The sequence below is a fragment of the Myotis nattereri genome, assembly GCF_964212035.1.
Source record: "Myotis nattereri genome assembly, chromosome: 6".
Taxonomy (NCBI): Eukaryota; Metazoa; Chordata; class Mammalia; order Chiroptera; family Vespertilionidae; genus Myotis; species Myotis nattereri.
The window spans coordinates 63,213,529-63,229,884 of NC_138081.1; the positions used below are offsets into that span (position 1 = coordinate 63,213,529).

The 16,356-nt window shown below is 34.4% G+C and overlaps 1 protein-coding gene across 12 annotated transcripts in view; it reads right to left on the reverse strand.

Moving 5' to 3' along the window:
- Positions 1 to 764: 764 nt before the first annotated feature.
- Positions 765 to 16,356, reverse strand: part of WASF1 (WASP family member 1) — a 34,824-nt gene continuing 19,232 nt past the window's right edge. For 7 of the 12 annotated variants that reach the window (XM_081094025.1, XM_081094027.1, XM_081094020.1 and 4 more), the window contains 8 exons: positions 14,291 to 14,451; positions 12,797 to 12,931; positions 9,406 to 9,559; positions 8,251 to 8,368; positions 6,563 to 6,735; positions 4,338 to 4,517; positions 2,509 to 3,137; positions 765 to 1,619 (listed from right to left, as the gene is read on the reverse strand). In XM_081094025.1, the coding sequence (XP_080950151.1) occupies positions 1,462 to 1,619; positions 2,509 to 3,137; positions 4,338 to 4,517; positions 6,563 to 6,735; positions 8,251 to 8,368; positions 9,406 to 9,559; positions 12,797 to 12,931; positions 14,291 to 14,423 (1,680 nt within the window). In that variant the 5' untranslated portion in view covers positions 14,424 to 14,451 and the 3' untranslated portion in view covers positions 765 to 1,461. Of the gene's footprint in view, positions 1,620 to 2,508; positions 3,138 to 4,337; positions 4,518 to 6,562; positions 6,736 to 8,223; positions 8,369 to 9,405; positions 9,560 to 12,796; positions 12,932 to 14,290; positions 14,452 to 16,356 lie in introns of all 12 variants that reach the window. The other 5 variants (XM_081094023.1, XM_081094024.1, XM_081094019.1 and 2 more) reach the window with 2 other exon arrangements.

A 16,356-nucleotide genomic window follows, 5' to 3' on the forward strand; every position in this document is an offset into this window, starting at 1 on the left:
TTTAAAAAAAAAATAAAATCTATACTACATGTATGGCCTCTTTAGTCTGTGGACACTTTATCTTCCAGAAATGTGGTAAAAAAAAAAACCCCACAGAAATAGATCATAAACTATTTAGGATACATACTTCCAGGCTTTACAACAGATCCACTTCTATTATTAAGAAATCTTCAACCATCTCCTTTTTATCACCCGTAAATGTTCCAACACCAATACCATTATGTTTTAGTTACCTGGCTATAATTGAGCTGTATAAAAACTATTTGCTACGCCTTTTGACCATAAGTACAAACTTTAAACTGTGCCATATTTTCTGGAGTTAAATTCAACATTATACAGTTTTGTAAGGTTGGAAAGAAACCTTAAATGGCTACGCAATCTGTTGTTCTAGGCAAAGCTACTAAGAGTGCAAAGCAAATCTTTTTATTAGAGCCATTAGGATAGTTTTTAAATGTTTTTATTGATTTCAGAGAGAGGAAGGGAGAGGGAGAGAGACAGAAACATCAATGAGAGAGAATCATTGATCAGCTGCCTCCTGCACGCCCCTTACTAGGGATCAAGTCCGTAATCCGGTGTGTGCCCTGACTGGGAATCAAACCCTCAACTTTTGGTGTATGGGATGACACTCCAAAACAATTGAGCCAACCCAGCCAGGGCTATAAGTGGATTTTTAAGTCTTTGTTGGCTATCTATGTATTAAGAGCCTACTTTATATTATTTGATAAACCTTCAGAAATAATTTTATTCAAAGAGCAACACCCATGAACCTTTAAAATGAACCATTTATTAAATCATTCTTAACAGTTATGTAAGTTACATATATGTTTATGCCAGAGTATTTCACATGGAAATCTTTTAAACTTTTATAGGCAAGCAAAATCGTACCACACAATATATAAGTGGGAAGGGGTACTGCTAAACATCCAAATAAAGCAAGTATTTAAAAACAATAAAACAATAATTAAAGAAATTCAAGCATTCCTTTAAGAGAATTCAATACTACAAGCTAAATGTACTTTCTGAGTGTATTCATATAATCAAGTCAGTGTTTCTTCTTTTAAAACATCAAGAAATGGAATAAGGCTCATTAACAGATACAGCTGCCCTCAAGATTTCAATCTCAGTTGCTTTCTTTAAATTAAAATTCACAAAGTGCACAATTAAGATATATCAAAAAACTGAATCTGCTATTCTAACAACAGCTGTCCATGCTTAATACTTAGTGGTTTATTTGACCAAATTGTGTCTTTTCAGGGAAAAATAAAAAAGATAAGCCACTGTAAAACATTTAGTTGAAATGTATGCTAATATTTTTCTTAGAAATAAAAAATTATGGAAGAAAAGGGTTATTTATCTTAAGGGAAAAAAAGCAAAACACTGGAATGATCAAACATTTCCAAAGAACAAGCACCACAAAGGACATTTGCATTCAGTTTTGTAATATTTATCAACGTATTTTTCTTACTCCAACCAATCTACTTCATCGAATTCTGAATCATCTTCTGAATCACTATATTCCACAGCAATACGGCGGGACAGGATGGTGGCAACATCATTTTCAATGCGTTCATGTTTAGCTTCCTGTTCACGCTGCTCTTCTACTTTTCGTAGCTGAATACCTGACATAGTAAATCCAAACCATTCATTGTAAACCAAAATACTAGATATTATTAATCTTTCTGGAATAAAATCAAATACACATGAGAAATACTAATAGAAAAATAAAAAGCAATGTCTATTAAAAAGACCTTGAAGGAATCATATTTAAAAGACATTATTTTTTTTTTATTATGTTACCTGTAGTTGGTGGAACTTACCAGACATCCCACTAGATATCTACAATGTATTAAACCATTATAATCTACTGTGCCTGCCTGCTCACCAAATCCTAAAAAGTTAACCAGATGATATTTTTCTTCTGTGACCTCTAGAATCAAATAAAATAAACATTGTTGACGATATTTTCTGAGGCTTTATTCTCCCTGGTACTGAGGAAAAGGCACTCATATTCATTCTATTCTGTAAGCTCCTGGCATGTGGTAGGTGTTTAGGAAATGCTGGCAGAATACAGGAATGAATATGTCAGTCTTTTTTTTGTTACTAAGGGAGGAAACTTAACCCTTTAACGGCATCTGGTAGAGCCAGTGTCACTGAGACACCAGATGGACAGCCTTAACGCTGAAGAAAATACAGTTTTTTAAGGAGTTAATATTCATATTAAAAATAATGTAAATGGTTTTAACTAATTTTCTTTAATGTTTGTCTGACTTTTAATTTCTCATTTATTCAATAAACACTGAGAATCTCTAAGTATGAAAATAAAAGTTAAATGTGATATATTTTCTTGAAAATGCTTTAAAATTGAACATAGCTTTACTTTCTAAAGACCATTTGTGCAAAAACATGATCATTTAAAATTTTTTAACTGAGTAAAAGATTATTGTTCAAATACTTAGAAAGTTTCTAGAACTACAATAGCAATGCTTTCAATGGCCCTGAGAAAATTACCTTTGCGTATTGCTTCCAGAAGTACACTCCTGGCATCACTGATTACAGGTAGGGTTGATGGATGACGCTTTGGCTCAGAAGCAGGTACAACTTGTGATGGAGGAGATGGAGGCATTAATGGAACATGGGGACCTGGGGCAGTAGATGGAGTTGGATGTAGCCCAGAGGGAGGATGAGCAAGAGCTGCAACTGTGACAGGTGATGATGGTCGAATGCCAGGTGGAGGCAAGGGAGGCGGTGGCGGGGGTGGTGGCAGCCCCTGGACTTCACCTTGTGGGAGTGGATGAACTGGTACAGTCTCACATACTGGGGCAGCTCTAGCTACCGGTGGAGAGGGCTGTACTAGAGGAGGTGCAATTGGAGGAGGAGCTGGGTGAAGAACTCCAGGGGCAATCTGAAGAGGAGCTGGAGGTGGTGGTACTGCTGGAGCTTGCAAAGTAGTGGCTGGAGGTGGAGGTGGAGGAGGTACTGGTGGGGGAGGAGTTGAAGTCATTGAAGCTCTTAATGAAGAAGTTGACAAGGCAGATGGAAGAGGTGGTGGAGGAGGTGGGGGGGTGGGGCTCACAAACACAGGTGTCCTGCCTGTAGCTGGTGACTGAGGGCGATTTTCTATCAAACCTGTAGCAGAACTGAAATGATAAAGAGATCCTAGCAAGTTATTAAAAGAGAAAAAATTAACCACACAAAATATAAATGACGATCAGTAATAATACCAACGTAGATGTATGTATTAACATGTTCCTATAGAAATTACAAAATTTTCAGCAGTATTGAGAATGAAAGGAGTACTAACAGTGGACCAACAAGAAAATTAATACAAGGGACTTTGGTTTGTAATATTCTAAGTGGTCTCATCCTCTCATGCAACTTTCATATCCATTCAAGCATTTTACGCTTACAATTTTAATTTTACACTGTGATATGAGTCTTTATAATGACTCAACATTTATTATATTGCAATATTTGTAGCAATACCGTGACCACTAAAATGCTGTATTTATATTGAAGCTATTAAGGCTCATCATACGTCATTTCAGTTAAATCAGTGACAACTAATTACAAACCATTAACAGAAATGTATGGCCCTCTTCCTTCCTGAGGATAAAACATCAAAGGAGTCAGTGACAGAAGGTTGATTTTTTTTAACTGAAAATTATGAAGCTGATCTCTCTCTTTAAAAATTTATAATTTGCACAATGGACAAAATTAAATTTCAAAATAGCTTTACTAAAAATACTATGAGCAACTGCCTATTCTATCTCAAATTCTGAGAATATTTCCCCTAATATCAAATTAACATTTATAATCAACACCTTTGGTTCCCATTTTTTAGTCCCTTAACACATTATAAAAAATTTTTATTTGTGTTAATATACAGTAAGTCCTCCCTTATCATTGTCGATAGGTTCAATGACTTTAAATGAAACGACATATAACGAAACCAATTTTACCATAGGCTAATTGTATAAACAAGAGTTAAGTTCCCATAGCATCTAATCAATGTTAAACATGTTGAATAAAAAGATGACACTATTCAAGGGCCCGCTATACTGCACATCATGTGTTTAATAACAAAGCTATAATAAAATGAAATGCACTTTAAACTTTAAATTCTCATTAGTTATATTTTCCCAAGACAATGTGTCAGCTCTTATCAGAGGTTGGAAAGTCATCTCCCAAAAGATCAATTTGCCCCTCTCCCTGTTTTTGTAAATAAAGTTTTGTTGAAACACAAACATACTCATTTAATTATGTATATGGTCCATGACTTCTTTCATGCAACAATGGCAGAGTTTAGCAGGTGTGATACAAACATACGCCCAACATACCTGATACAGGTGGGTATGGGTTTTGCATCTCCTGCTCCATGCATTGGTGGAGGTGGAGGTGGTTCATGTGGTCTTACTAGGACCCTTTCCTCGGCTCTAGTCAGAAGCTCACTCATCTGACTAAATGGCAAGGCAGAAAGTGAGTAAGATCCATCCATATGATCCACATATGTTTGAGGTCTAAAAAAAAAAAAAATACAGTATCAGTATATTTTTCTTGAATTACTGGAGTAACGTGTTCTACATGAAATAAAGATTATCTTTTGAATGCCAATATTTTAACCACCTTTAAGAAACTTCTTCCAGAAATTCATTACATTCACCCTGCTTTTAAAACAAAAACTGCTGCTCACAATGCAAACTTTCCTTGCTGATTCAGGTTCATTATGATGACCTCCAGTTATTTTATTATTTTATAATATCACACTAACTCAATTCATAAGGATAAAAGATTATATATATAAGCTTATGAACAAGAAAATAACCTTTAGCAAATTGCATTCAAAGCTGTCTGCCTCTATTTCATTTCTTTCTTTACAATAAGATGCCAATGACAAAAAGTTAGAATACAAAAATTGGAATTTTTCACCCAAGCCAGTTTGGCTCAGTGGATAGAGTGTCGGCCTGCAGACTGAAGGGTCCTGGGTTCGGTTCCGGTCAAGGGCACATGCCCAGGTTGCGGGCTCGATCCCCAGTAGGGGGCGTGCAGGAGGCAGCCAATCAATGATTCTCATCATTGATGTTTCTAACTATTTCTCCCTCTCCCATCCTCTCGGAAATCAATAAAAATATTTTTTAAAAATTAATTAATTCACCCTAACCGGTTTGGCTCAGTGGATAGAGTGTTGGCCTGCATACTCAAGGGTCCCAGGTTCGATTCCGGTCAAGGGCATGTACCTTGGTTGTGGGCACATACCCAGTAGGGAGTGTGCAGGAGGCAGCTGATTGATGTTTCGCTCTCATCGATGTTTCTAACTATCGCTCTCCCTTCCTCTCTGTAAAAAATCAATAAAATATTTTTTTAAAATTAATTAATTAAAAAAAATAAAAACTGGAATTTCCTACCACCAGGATATCTTGTTGCTCTCTTAAACCTAAATGTCTTACATCCAAGGAGAAAGGTCTCCTTGACCCTAACACCAGACATGATTAACTATATCATTTTTGTCTTTTTGGTGTTTTCAAAGATGCTAGGGTACTCAGCAAATAGTACACTGGTACGCTGAGTAACAGAGCAACTTGTGCCTGAAGATCAGATTTAAGCAAAATTTTAGATACCCTGAGCATGTGAAGACATACATATTTACTGACTATAGAGCACACTGGGGACAGTTGGATTTAAAAACTATGCACAAAGCAAGTTAGGATTATTGTATTTACACTACTAGGTCAGCTAGATACTTCAATTACTTAACAATAGTAGAAATAAATGTTTGCCTATAGATTAATTTTTTTAAAAAAATCTAAATTCTTTCAGTGTCTTTTAGTAATGTATATAAAGTGTCTTATATGTGTATTACTCCTAAAATAGGCCAAAATATTTATCATGGCCCAATAACTTACAAAATTCAAAAGAAAACCTTAAGCTCTTTTGCATTAAAAAATCAATAACTATTACATATGTAAAAATAATAGTTCTAATCAATCAACTATACAAAAATAAATTTCTTCATAGAAAGATGTTAGTATGTTTGTTAGGGTAGGGTATTACTTATATAGGGCCCCTAACCACGGAGAAAGGAAAAGTACCTATTCTGTATTTTTACAAAAGGGAGTAATTTTGTTTTAAAATCCTGGTATGTCTGAGTGAGAGATTGGCATAGAAAGGATGTCAGAAAGAAAAAGGAACAAAATATAACCCTTTCTCAATTCCTATTTTATATATAGTGAGTCAATAATAGTTCAAAAACTATTCCAGAGTCCAGTCTCCTATTATAAAATTCTAGCAGAGTCTGCCTGAAAAACTAAGAGGAAGTTGAGACTTCATACAAAAGCTAAAACAACCCTGAAGATCATCTACTCAACCGCTCTTTTCAGAAAATGACTAAAGCCCCAGTGTGAAAATAATCTGCCACAGTGGTCAGGGTTTCAAAACCATCTCTATACTTATTACAGGGTCTGCCAGTTCAACAGTTCAGGATCTAATACTTAAAGATAGAGATATTAGAAATAAAGCCAGTATCATATCATTAATTTTGTTAGAAAACAAACAAAAGAAAAGAAACCTTGTTTCAAAATGAGAGGCTGGGCCATTAGCAACTTCAATATGCTTATGTAAGAGATTAGCATCATCTTCAGCCAACTCTGGACCTTGGGCCAGCTTCTGCCATTCTCTCCGCCTGTCATGAGGTGCTCTTGGCACTTTTTCTGGTTCATGAGGACGATCTAGATTTTTCTGCTATAACAGATGTATTGAAACAAAGCCAAATGCTAAGTGCTAAGTTTTTAAAAGGGGTTATAACAATCAAAATAAATCCTAACATCAATACTACAAAAGACAATGTCATCATAATATAGTAAAAGTAACACAGAGACAGTTCATTTGTACATTCTGAGTTAAATTTTAGCTAGTTTGCTTGTAAGACAGTTTCTCCTCATGTTTCTTTAACCTCTAATTGGAATTGATGTACCAGATAAAAACAGTATGTCTAAGTAATAAAATTTGAGGTCAGAAAGTCCTTTCAGGTGAAAAATTATTCACCAACTCTGTTATCACATCTGTTAGTTTTTGCTATAGTGAGTGAAATTTCTACCATTAATGGCACTGTCTACCTCTAACCAAAACCTGAAAACTTACTAAGGTTATGTTATCTGGGAAGTAACCAATTGGCTACCCAATACATTAGAAAAAAATCCAATTATCCAATTAACCCATTATAACTTTCACTCAATGGAAAACAGGGTATTTGGAAAATAAAACAAGAAGTGATTTAAACTGTGGAGAAAAGCAAAGAAAGGTCTAGAATAGGTACAACAAAGTCAGATGCCCAAAGGGAAGCAGATAACATACATAAATGGAGAGTAGGGTATAAGATGGGGAAGGCAATAAATTAGATAGGCCTGTCTACTTAAGGCATTTCAGTTCCAAAAATTTTAAAGCACTGTGGTTGTCAAACAAAACCCTGCTTGCAGGTGTAATCTGGGCTGCCAGTCACCAGTTTTCAAACTCTAGCTAGAACACTGGAATACTGTCTGGTGAAAAAGATAACAGGAATGCATTATGGGGAACTGGGGGGGGGGGGGGAATAGAGAGAGCTATAGGAGAAACAGGGGTGATGAAGGTAGACTTTGCCTCCTGCATAATTCTATCTAAATTCAACATTGCTTTCTCCTTTTGTATTTCTAGTTATCATTAACATGGAATAAAGCAAATCCAAGTGAATTTTATCAAAATATGAAAAATGAAAACATAGTAGACAGATAACAGGAATTTAGTGAGAGTATAATAACCTTTTCAAAACATTTAGGATATGCCCTATGGTTAAAAATATTAGCTTAATCCGCTTTACCAATATTTGCACAACATTCCTTTGTTCCTTCTTACTAGAATGCCCTTCTCTTCCCTGGTCCACTTAATTCCTATTTGTTGTTTGAGATACATTATAAGCTTTGTTGGAAGTGTTTACCAACCCTGTTCTCTGTTTAAATCAAGTGCTTTTCTGTGCCCACCTCAACTATGGCACTTATCACATCATGTTACAATAACCTAATCAAGTCTATCTATGTATAATTTCAGTGATCTAATCTGCTCAGATTCGAGTGTGAACTTTCTTCGTGATTATAAAGACTTCAGTTGATTACTTGGACCCAATAAAAGAAAACTGTCAAAGTACAGGACTAATAAAGTTCCATATGTGCAATAAAACACAAATACTCGAAAACTAACTTCAATTTTTTGAATCTCTTGTAATACCTTCTGCTTCCTCTTTTCCTTCCTCTTATCCTCTGTATCTTGTAACATTTTTTCTTTCCATAAATCAAAGAAATATGAAGGATTGGTATAAAACTTCAAACCTTCTTTACCATCATCTCTGAAATATAAAATATCAATTAAAATTTGTATTAGTAAGACTTAGGAATCAGAATAAAGATAGTTTCACTGAAATGTTCTTTTTCTCCTACATGAATAAAATATAGCATGTGTAAAAATAGTGGCAAAATAAATTAGAATACTGCACCAACAGAACATTTCTCACAAGTCAGATAAGAAACTAAGAACAATGGAAAACTAGATGTTTTTCAAAGCTGGTGTTAATAATTTAAAGTACAGCTGGACAATTTTCATTCCTAACTTCTGGTGAATACCGTTTTCTAAAAGTGTTTTGAGAAATTCCAATAATTAGAAATGGTTCTGCCAAAGAGAAAAGCTTGAAAGGACAATCATATCATTTATAATAGAGAAATTATACAGGTTTTCTGCCAATACTCTCATTTACTTATTATCTTACCAAACCCCAAAAATATCACGTAATAGTCATTCTTATAGTAAAACAGTTATTTATATCCAAATGCCTTGCATACTGACAAAGAGTTTCAAATAACTATCTGAATAACATTTTATTCAGGATATTTGTTATGCATCTTAAATTACCTATTTAGCAAATCATGTGAAGAACTTCAAAAAAAAGAGGCTAAATAGTAATTCTAGATTTTATTTAAAATACATTGTACTTCATACTCATTATGTAAATTTAATGCACATAGATCAAGAGATTAGACAAGCAAAAATAACATTTTTGGTAGAATTCTGAGTTATTTTTCCATCTGATTAGAAATTAAATCTAAACGACAATAACAACTCCTTGACCCTTCATAGTACTACGTTTGCCATTGGCTTTTATTATTAATACTCATAAAAACATTTCCCTTGAACTAGCCTTATCTTTTGTATGCCAGAACTCTGGGAACTCAGTGAATAAAGCAAACGTTTTCTAAAGTGGTAGATTTACTGTATAGCTCAGTAAAATAAAGAATGTTTGGGGGTTTAGCATTTATAGGTAGAATGCTACCTCTCTGAATGTGAAGTCTGAGATAAATAACCAGCCTTCTTACTGATTAGCCTACTGACCTATAAGGAGTGAGTATATTGAGAGGTGGAGGCTGCTCACAAACATCATATGTCTCCTGTAACGGAATAGGCAAACTCTTGCGGTCGAAAAGCTGCTGATCTTGAATTGTAGAACTTCGGAAAGCCTTTCTCATTGTTATATCTTGCAAAGACACTAAAAAAAAAAAAAAATCAACAATGTATTTGTTTATTTTCCCAAGATGATTTAACGTAAGAATAAATTCACATACTATATTTGTTTAAAAGTCAGCATGGCTCAGGAGGTTGTAACTGTAGTGGCTTATGAATCAGGAACTGTATTTTAAATGTTCTATCATTATATCCCATTTCATTGTGTGCCTAATTTCCCCAGTCAGATGGGTTTTAATACAACCTTTGATTTCTAAGGATCAGAATGCTCTAATGACACCTGAAGCATATCTATATTTCCCAACAAATACATATCTTTCTTTTCTCTACTTGCCCCCACCAACACACATTCTCTTCTTCTTCTTTTTTCTATAACCCCCTTCCCCCATCACCCTTTTTTAGTTTTATTTAGCTTATACCAATAACACTGAAGGAATTACTTAGTTATCAGTAGCAGTCTGGGCTAAATACTCTGTTGACCTCTCTATAAGAGGTCAACAATGTATTTAATGGTAATTTAAAGAACAAAAAATATTGATATTACACTCTACAATTTCGTATTATATTCATAATGTTATTTTGTTCGAACTAAGTTAAAAAATCTAGGTTAAACAACTGAAAATCCCTTCAATCCAATATCCCCAAAACAATTTCTATTAAATAGTTCAGCTTTTAGATTCTCAATTCAAACAATGCTCCACATAATTTTAAAGGAAATTATAAACAATTCTGATAGTTGTTAGCAAGCTATTTTTTTTTTAATCCTCACCTGAGGATATATGCCCATTGGTTTGAGAGAGAGAGAGAGAGAGGGAGGGAAGGAGGGAGGGAGAGAGGGAGAGAGAGAGAGAGAGAGAGAGAGAGAGAGAGAGAAACATCAATTGGAGAGAGAAACACTGACTAGCTGCCTCCCATAGATGCCCCAACTGGGGATTGAGCTTGCAAACTAGGCATGAGCCCTGACCAGAAATCGAACCCAAAACCTTTTTTTGGTGTACGGAAGGCTACTCTAACCAACTGAGCAACCCCGCCAGGGCACGCCAGACTTTTTGTCTCGCTTAAATACCTATAAATAACTTAAACACATCTTAAGTTATTTATTGGTATCTGTATTTTCATTTTCAATTTTAATAGGAGTGCCAAGATTTTGTTAAAATTTAACAGTACTGAAAATAAATATTAATTTTTATTTTCATTAATATAAAAAGTGCCTATGTATCTCTGTATTATTAGATGGCATATTAAATGTTTTAAGTTATTTAAAAAAGAAATTTTGGATATAAATGATATATTTCAAGTACAGCTATAAAACAGTTCTTCACTACTAGCAATAATTTTAAGAATTTCAAGAAATATGAGTATATGCTTTAAAGGATAACAAGAAAAACAACTCACAGAATAGGAGAAATATTTGCATATCATATTATCTGACAAGGTTCTCGGATCTAGAATATACATAGAATTCTTATAACCCAACAATAAAAAGAAAAATAAGCCAATTTAAAACTGGTAAAAGGATCTGAGTAGACATTTTTCAAAAAAATGATATACAAGTTGCTGATAAGTCATTTAAACCCTGGTTTTAAATCCAAGCTTTATCACTTTTTGCTGAGTGTCTTATCTCTAAATGGCATATAGCCTATGAAAAGATGCTCAACATCGTTAGTCATCAGGGAAATGCAAATACATTCTACATGAATAGATACTGAAAATATTACGCTAAGTGAAAGAAGCCAGTTACAAAAGACCTTGTATTGTATGATCCCACTCATATGAAATGTCTAGAACAGGCCAATCCATAGAGACAAAAAACAGATTAATGACTGCAACATGCTGGGGAGAAGGGGAGATGGAGAATGACTACTAATGGGTCCAGGATTTCTTTATGGAATGATGCAATGCTCTAAAATTGATTGTGGTGCTAGTTGCATAACTCTGAATATGCTAAAGTCCACTGAACTATACAATTTAACTTTAGATGGGCTCATTGTAGGGTGTATGAAATATATCTCAATAAAACTGTAAAAAAAAAAAAAAAAAGGTGTCCAGCCAGTGTGGCTCATTGGTTGAACATCAACTCATGAACCAAGAGGTCCCCGATTTGATTTCTGGTCAGAGCACATTTCTGGGTTGTGGGCTCGATCCCCAGTAGGGAGCATGCAAGAGGCAGCCGATTGATGTTTCAATTTCATTGATATTTCTCTATATATATCCCTCTCCCACCCTCTCTCTTTAAAAATCAATAAAAACATTTTTTAAAAGTGCTGTTTTGATTTTGTTCACAACCAGACATATGCGTTTATATTTTTGAAAGCAGTAGAAACTTAGCATAGTATTTGCCTCTCATTAAGACATTAAATTAGGTTATGTCAAACATGTTGGTTTAATCACTAAGACATCCATTATTACATTTTGTTTTTTGCTTTTGTCCAGTGATATCTTTTAATACAACTTATTGTTCAAGTTTAGATCTCTTAAATACTAAAAATGTTATTCAACAAAAAAACATTTTTTGAAGAAACAGTTACAAGACATTCATATTAAATAACTCCAGGATAAGTGAAAATTATGTCCTTAGTAGTTCCATTTCTATATGTTAAAAAATAAACAAACAGGAAGGAGTTTGAGAAACATCAACATTCAATGTATTCTATCAAGGCATGAAATGTTGTTTTATCACTAAGTTTCTAACATTAGTTTAGCCTGCAATGTGGGGTTTTGTGTGTTTGTTTTTTTGTTATTATCTATTTACTTTCTTTTTGCCTGATATCCCTCGTTTAATACTCAGTGGTGTGGGGTTTTTTGAAATCATTAAAGTGGGAAGTAACATTCAAATAACTAGATCAGATTTTAGCAATCTAATATATATACACATAAATAGCATATTTAAAGAAATTACAGTTTTATAGAATCAATTTCAATTTACTGGGAATTTCAAGTAAATTTAAAATAATTTTTATTTCTGAGGCAAATGTATACAAATAAATTGTAAGTAAGGAAAGATAGAGAATGGAGGAAAAATCTGGCTAAGTTATTCTTATGTCAAAAACTTGAGTTATTTTAGTATATAAAAAGAAGAGATAAAAAAAAAAGTAAAAATGAAACCAGGAAAGTCATGCTAATGGCATTTATAGCTGATCCACAATTATTACATGTACAGAAAAGATTTGTAATAAATTCATTTTTAATTCTGTTCTTAAATATTTCACTTATCTCACCTAACCTAGAATATATGTGAAAGAAAAAATATAAATAAACTTACATTCTTCTTCTTTAGGGTCAAGCTGTGTAACACTAACAGATAAACGGTCCACACGTTCCTGTAGTGAGTTAACTCTGAAGGAAAAACTATGTGCTTCATTGAATAATTCTCCAAATATATCTTCAGCATATTTACCTAAACAAAAATGAAGCATATACCACATAATTTAATGCAGCGGTTCTCAACCTGTGGGTCACGAACAATGAAAATACATCCTGCATATCAGATATTTACATTACAATTCATAACAGTAGCAAAATTACAGTTATGAAGTAGCAACGAAAATAATTTTATGGTTGGGGGTCACCACAACATGAGGAACTGTATTAAAGGGTCACGGCACTAGGAAGGTTAAGAACTACTGAAATGTGATCAGAGATAAATACCCAACAATTTAATATTTAAAGGTGCTGTCCTGATAAATTTGGCATTTTTATGTTGTTCTAGCTACATGTGTGTATGTTCAAACCCTCTCACTTGAACCAAATTAGATTAACAACCTCTTTTTATCTTGTGCTAAGTACTCAATTGTAAAAATTTAAAAAAAAAAAAAAAAAAAAGGCTAAAAGGAAAAGAAAAGAAGAGCCAATCCTGCCTGTGGGGACAATCTATGCGGGAGGGTAGAAATGTGAAGATAAATCTAAGACCATTTAGAGAATATTTCTAGGCCAAGAACACCTTGTTTTATCTTTAAAATGAAATATAAATGTCTTGATAAAAAGCTAATCCTTCAATTCAAAAGACAGCCTGGGTTTATTTTTCAATTTTCTAATATTAAATAATTTCCCACTATTCTAAATTTAATTCCTTCACATAGTAGCTCTGTTCTGTAATCTTATAATAGGAACACACTGCCTATCTCCTCCTCCCCTACAAGTCCTGTCCATTGCCTTTTATTAGCTGGCCAATCCGCTTGCCTCTTGTCTGTCAGAGGCCAGGTTCACTTGCTATTTTCACATCATATTTTCCTGCATATCAGACTCTTGACTGTATCCTAATATCGTCTAAACAACTCAAATTTGACTAACCAATCCACTTAGTGCCTACCCTCTACTTTTCACCTGTAGATATTTGATAATTAAAAATATTTCCCTAGGCTAATAAAATATATGTAAAGAGAGACACTAGTGTCTCAGAACAGTTTAAGCCTCTAAAAAAGTAAATAGCAGTAACAAACAAGCAGAAATATAATTCTGGCTCTACCTTTCATAGATAAAATCATATTTTAAAACCAATCTCAGCAATTCTTATCCATCATGTGATTATGTTCCTAAAGATTCTGTCCTTATTTCTCTTTCCCAGAGGAAACACACAGAAGAGATTATTTTAAAGCTCATTAATTTTACTTAAAATGACAACTTTTTTCAGGATAACACTGTATTTTCACCTAATATCTCCCTCTCACCCTCAATTAATCACAAGAACATCTTAATACTCTAAAGCATAATATTCTGGTTTGGAAGTAATAGTTTTAATTGATATAAAAATACTTACTTAGGCTACTTAGTTGTCTAATTATATTTGCCAAGGAAATATTGGTTACACATTCTAGTTCATTCTTAATGCCTCTGGGCAGTGCTGTGTGGCACAAGTGCCTAGGATCGATATTTCTTTTCACTAATGGCATGTTGAGCTCAACCTCCGTGCCAGTTCACCTGTAGAAAGATCAAACAGCAAGTGAACATTATTCACCTGGAACCAACACAGAGCAAGACCTTATCTTTCACATTTAGTAATAAAATATCTGCCAGTACAAGACAATGAAAATAGAATCACCTGACTAAATGAATCATACTCCATTTGTCAACCTTTCATCTTCAACTATTAGAATGTCAACATTGTATAAAACATTGCGGGGGGGGGGGGGGGAACCCTTGCTTTCAAAGTCAGTTGCTTCACAGTGATTTCATAATCACCATCACTACTACACTCCTAAAACTGTTGACTTTACTTATTACAACTAGGGATTTTGTTCTACAGAATTGGTATGAAAGGTTCTCCCTAAATAAGTGCCTAAAAGGATTAAAGAAGCTGGAAAGTTAGTATCAAATTTGCATTTCCATATGTGGAAGAAAAGGGGGCCACACGCTAAACCTAACAAACTCAGGGGAGGCCTGCATGGCAGGCCCCACAAACCACAGAGACCTAAAGTAACCATAGCATGATCTGAAATGAACACTTTCTAACTAAAAGTGAGTCATGGTGGGTGGTCATGTCCTAGGCCTGCATTTTCCTTGACAAAAGTCAATCTTTACCTTAACTGAGCCTTTCTATTGTCTTTTTGGATCCAAGATAACACATTTGGAATGTCAGAGTACTCCCCTTTTTCCAGACTCCTCAGGGCAAAATCCACCACAGCAGAGACCACACAACAACTCACTGTTACCTTGTTGCCCCAAAACCAACTCTATGTGCTGTGTGTTCATTGTTAACTATCCTATACTCATCAACATAAAAGAAGTGTTTCTCCATTTTACTCTATCCAATCTCAGAGATTCCCCCCCACTTTGCTTCTTCCTTATTAATCTACCACCAATGGATTACATGTAACCCCCCAGCCTTGTGTCTCCTCCTTAGACTGTAATGTATAAAATAAGCTGCAAAACTGCCATTCTCTGGAGCATTTTCTCTATCCAGTGAGATTTTGCTTCTTGGCAATTGCCATCAGTTTGACTCAAATAAACTCATAAAAATTCTCTATAGGTTCGGACATCACTTACATAGACACGTAAAATGTATCAGGTGTTCAATAGCTCAGAGATCAACTAGTCCAAGTAGCCATACACCGTCAAACTAATAAATCAGAGTTCAACCTTTTTGAATTTCAGTCAGTCCTCACTTCCCAGGCTTCCCATATGCAGACATTTCAATGGTCATACAAGTCCCCCATCCACCTAGTTCCAATTTCACTCACCACAGTACATTAACTATAACTGCATAAATACAACTATTTTGCAGGAATTGAGTCCACACATTGCTATGCTAATAAGAGATGTACATCATCATCAGTGACCAATTAAGTCAGTTCTTTTCAAAGCGATTGGTGATTGGTTATTCTTCATCTGCTTTTCAATCAGCCCATGGACAGCAAAGCATATAGCTGGGATAAACCCATGTGAAATTTTACAAAATGGGTAATTGAAAGGGAAATGGCCAACAAAGATAAAAGTGCATCAAAGAAACAAAAAATGATGTTAAAAATAATGAAATTAAAATTGAATGTCAGTAGAAGAAATAACTGATTATAAAAATGTTGCCACTGCCTCTATTTGAGACTCTAGATCAGGGGTCCTCAAACTACGGCCCAGGGGCCACATGCAAATACAAATATTGTATTTGTTCCCATTTTGTTTTTTTACTTCAAAATAAGATATGTGCAGTGTGCATAGGAATTTGTTCATAGTTTTTCTTTTGAACTATAGTCCGGCCCTCCAATGGTCTGAGGGACAGTGAACTGGCCCCCAGTTTAAAAAGTTTGAGGACCCCTGCTCTAGATATGTAGTCAAAGGAATTAGTGAAGTCAAACATATTGACATAATCAGGGAAAGTAGTTCTGACAA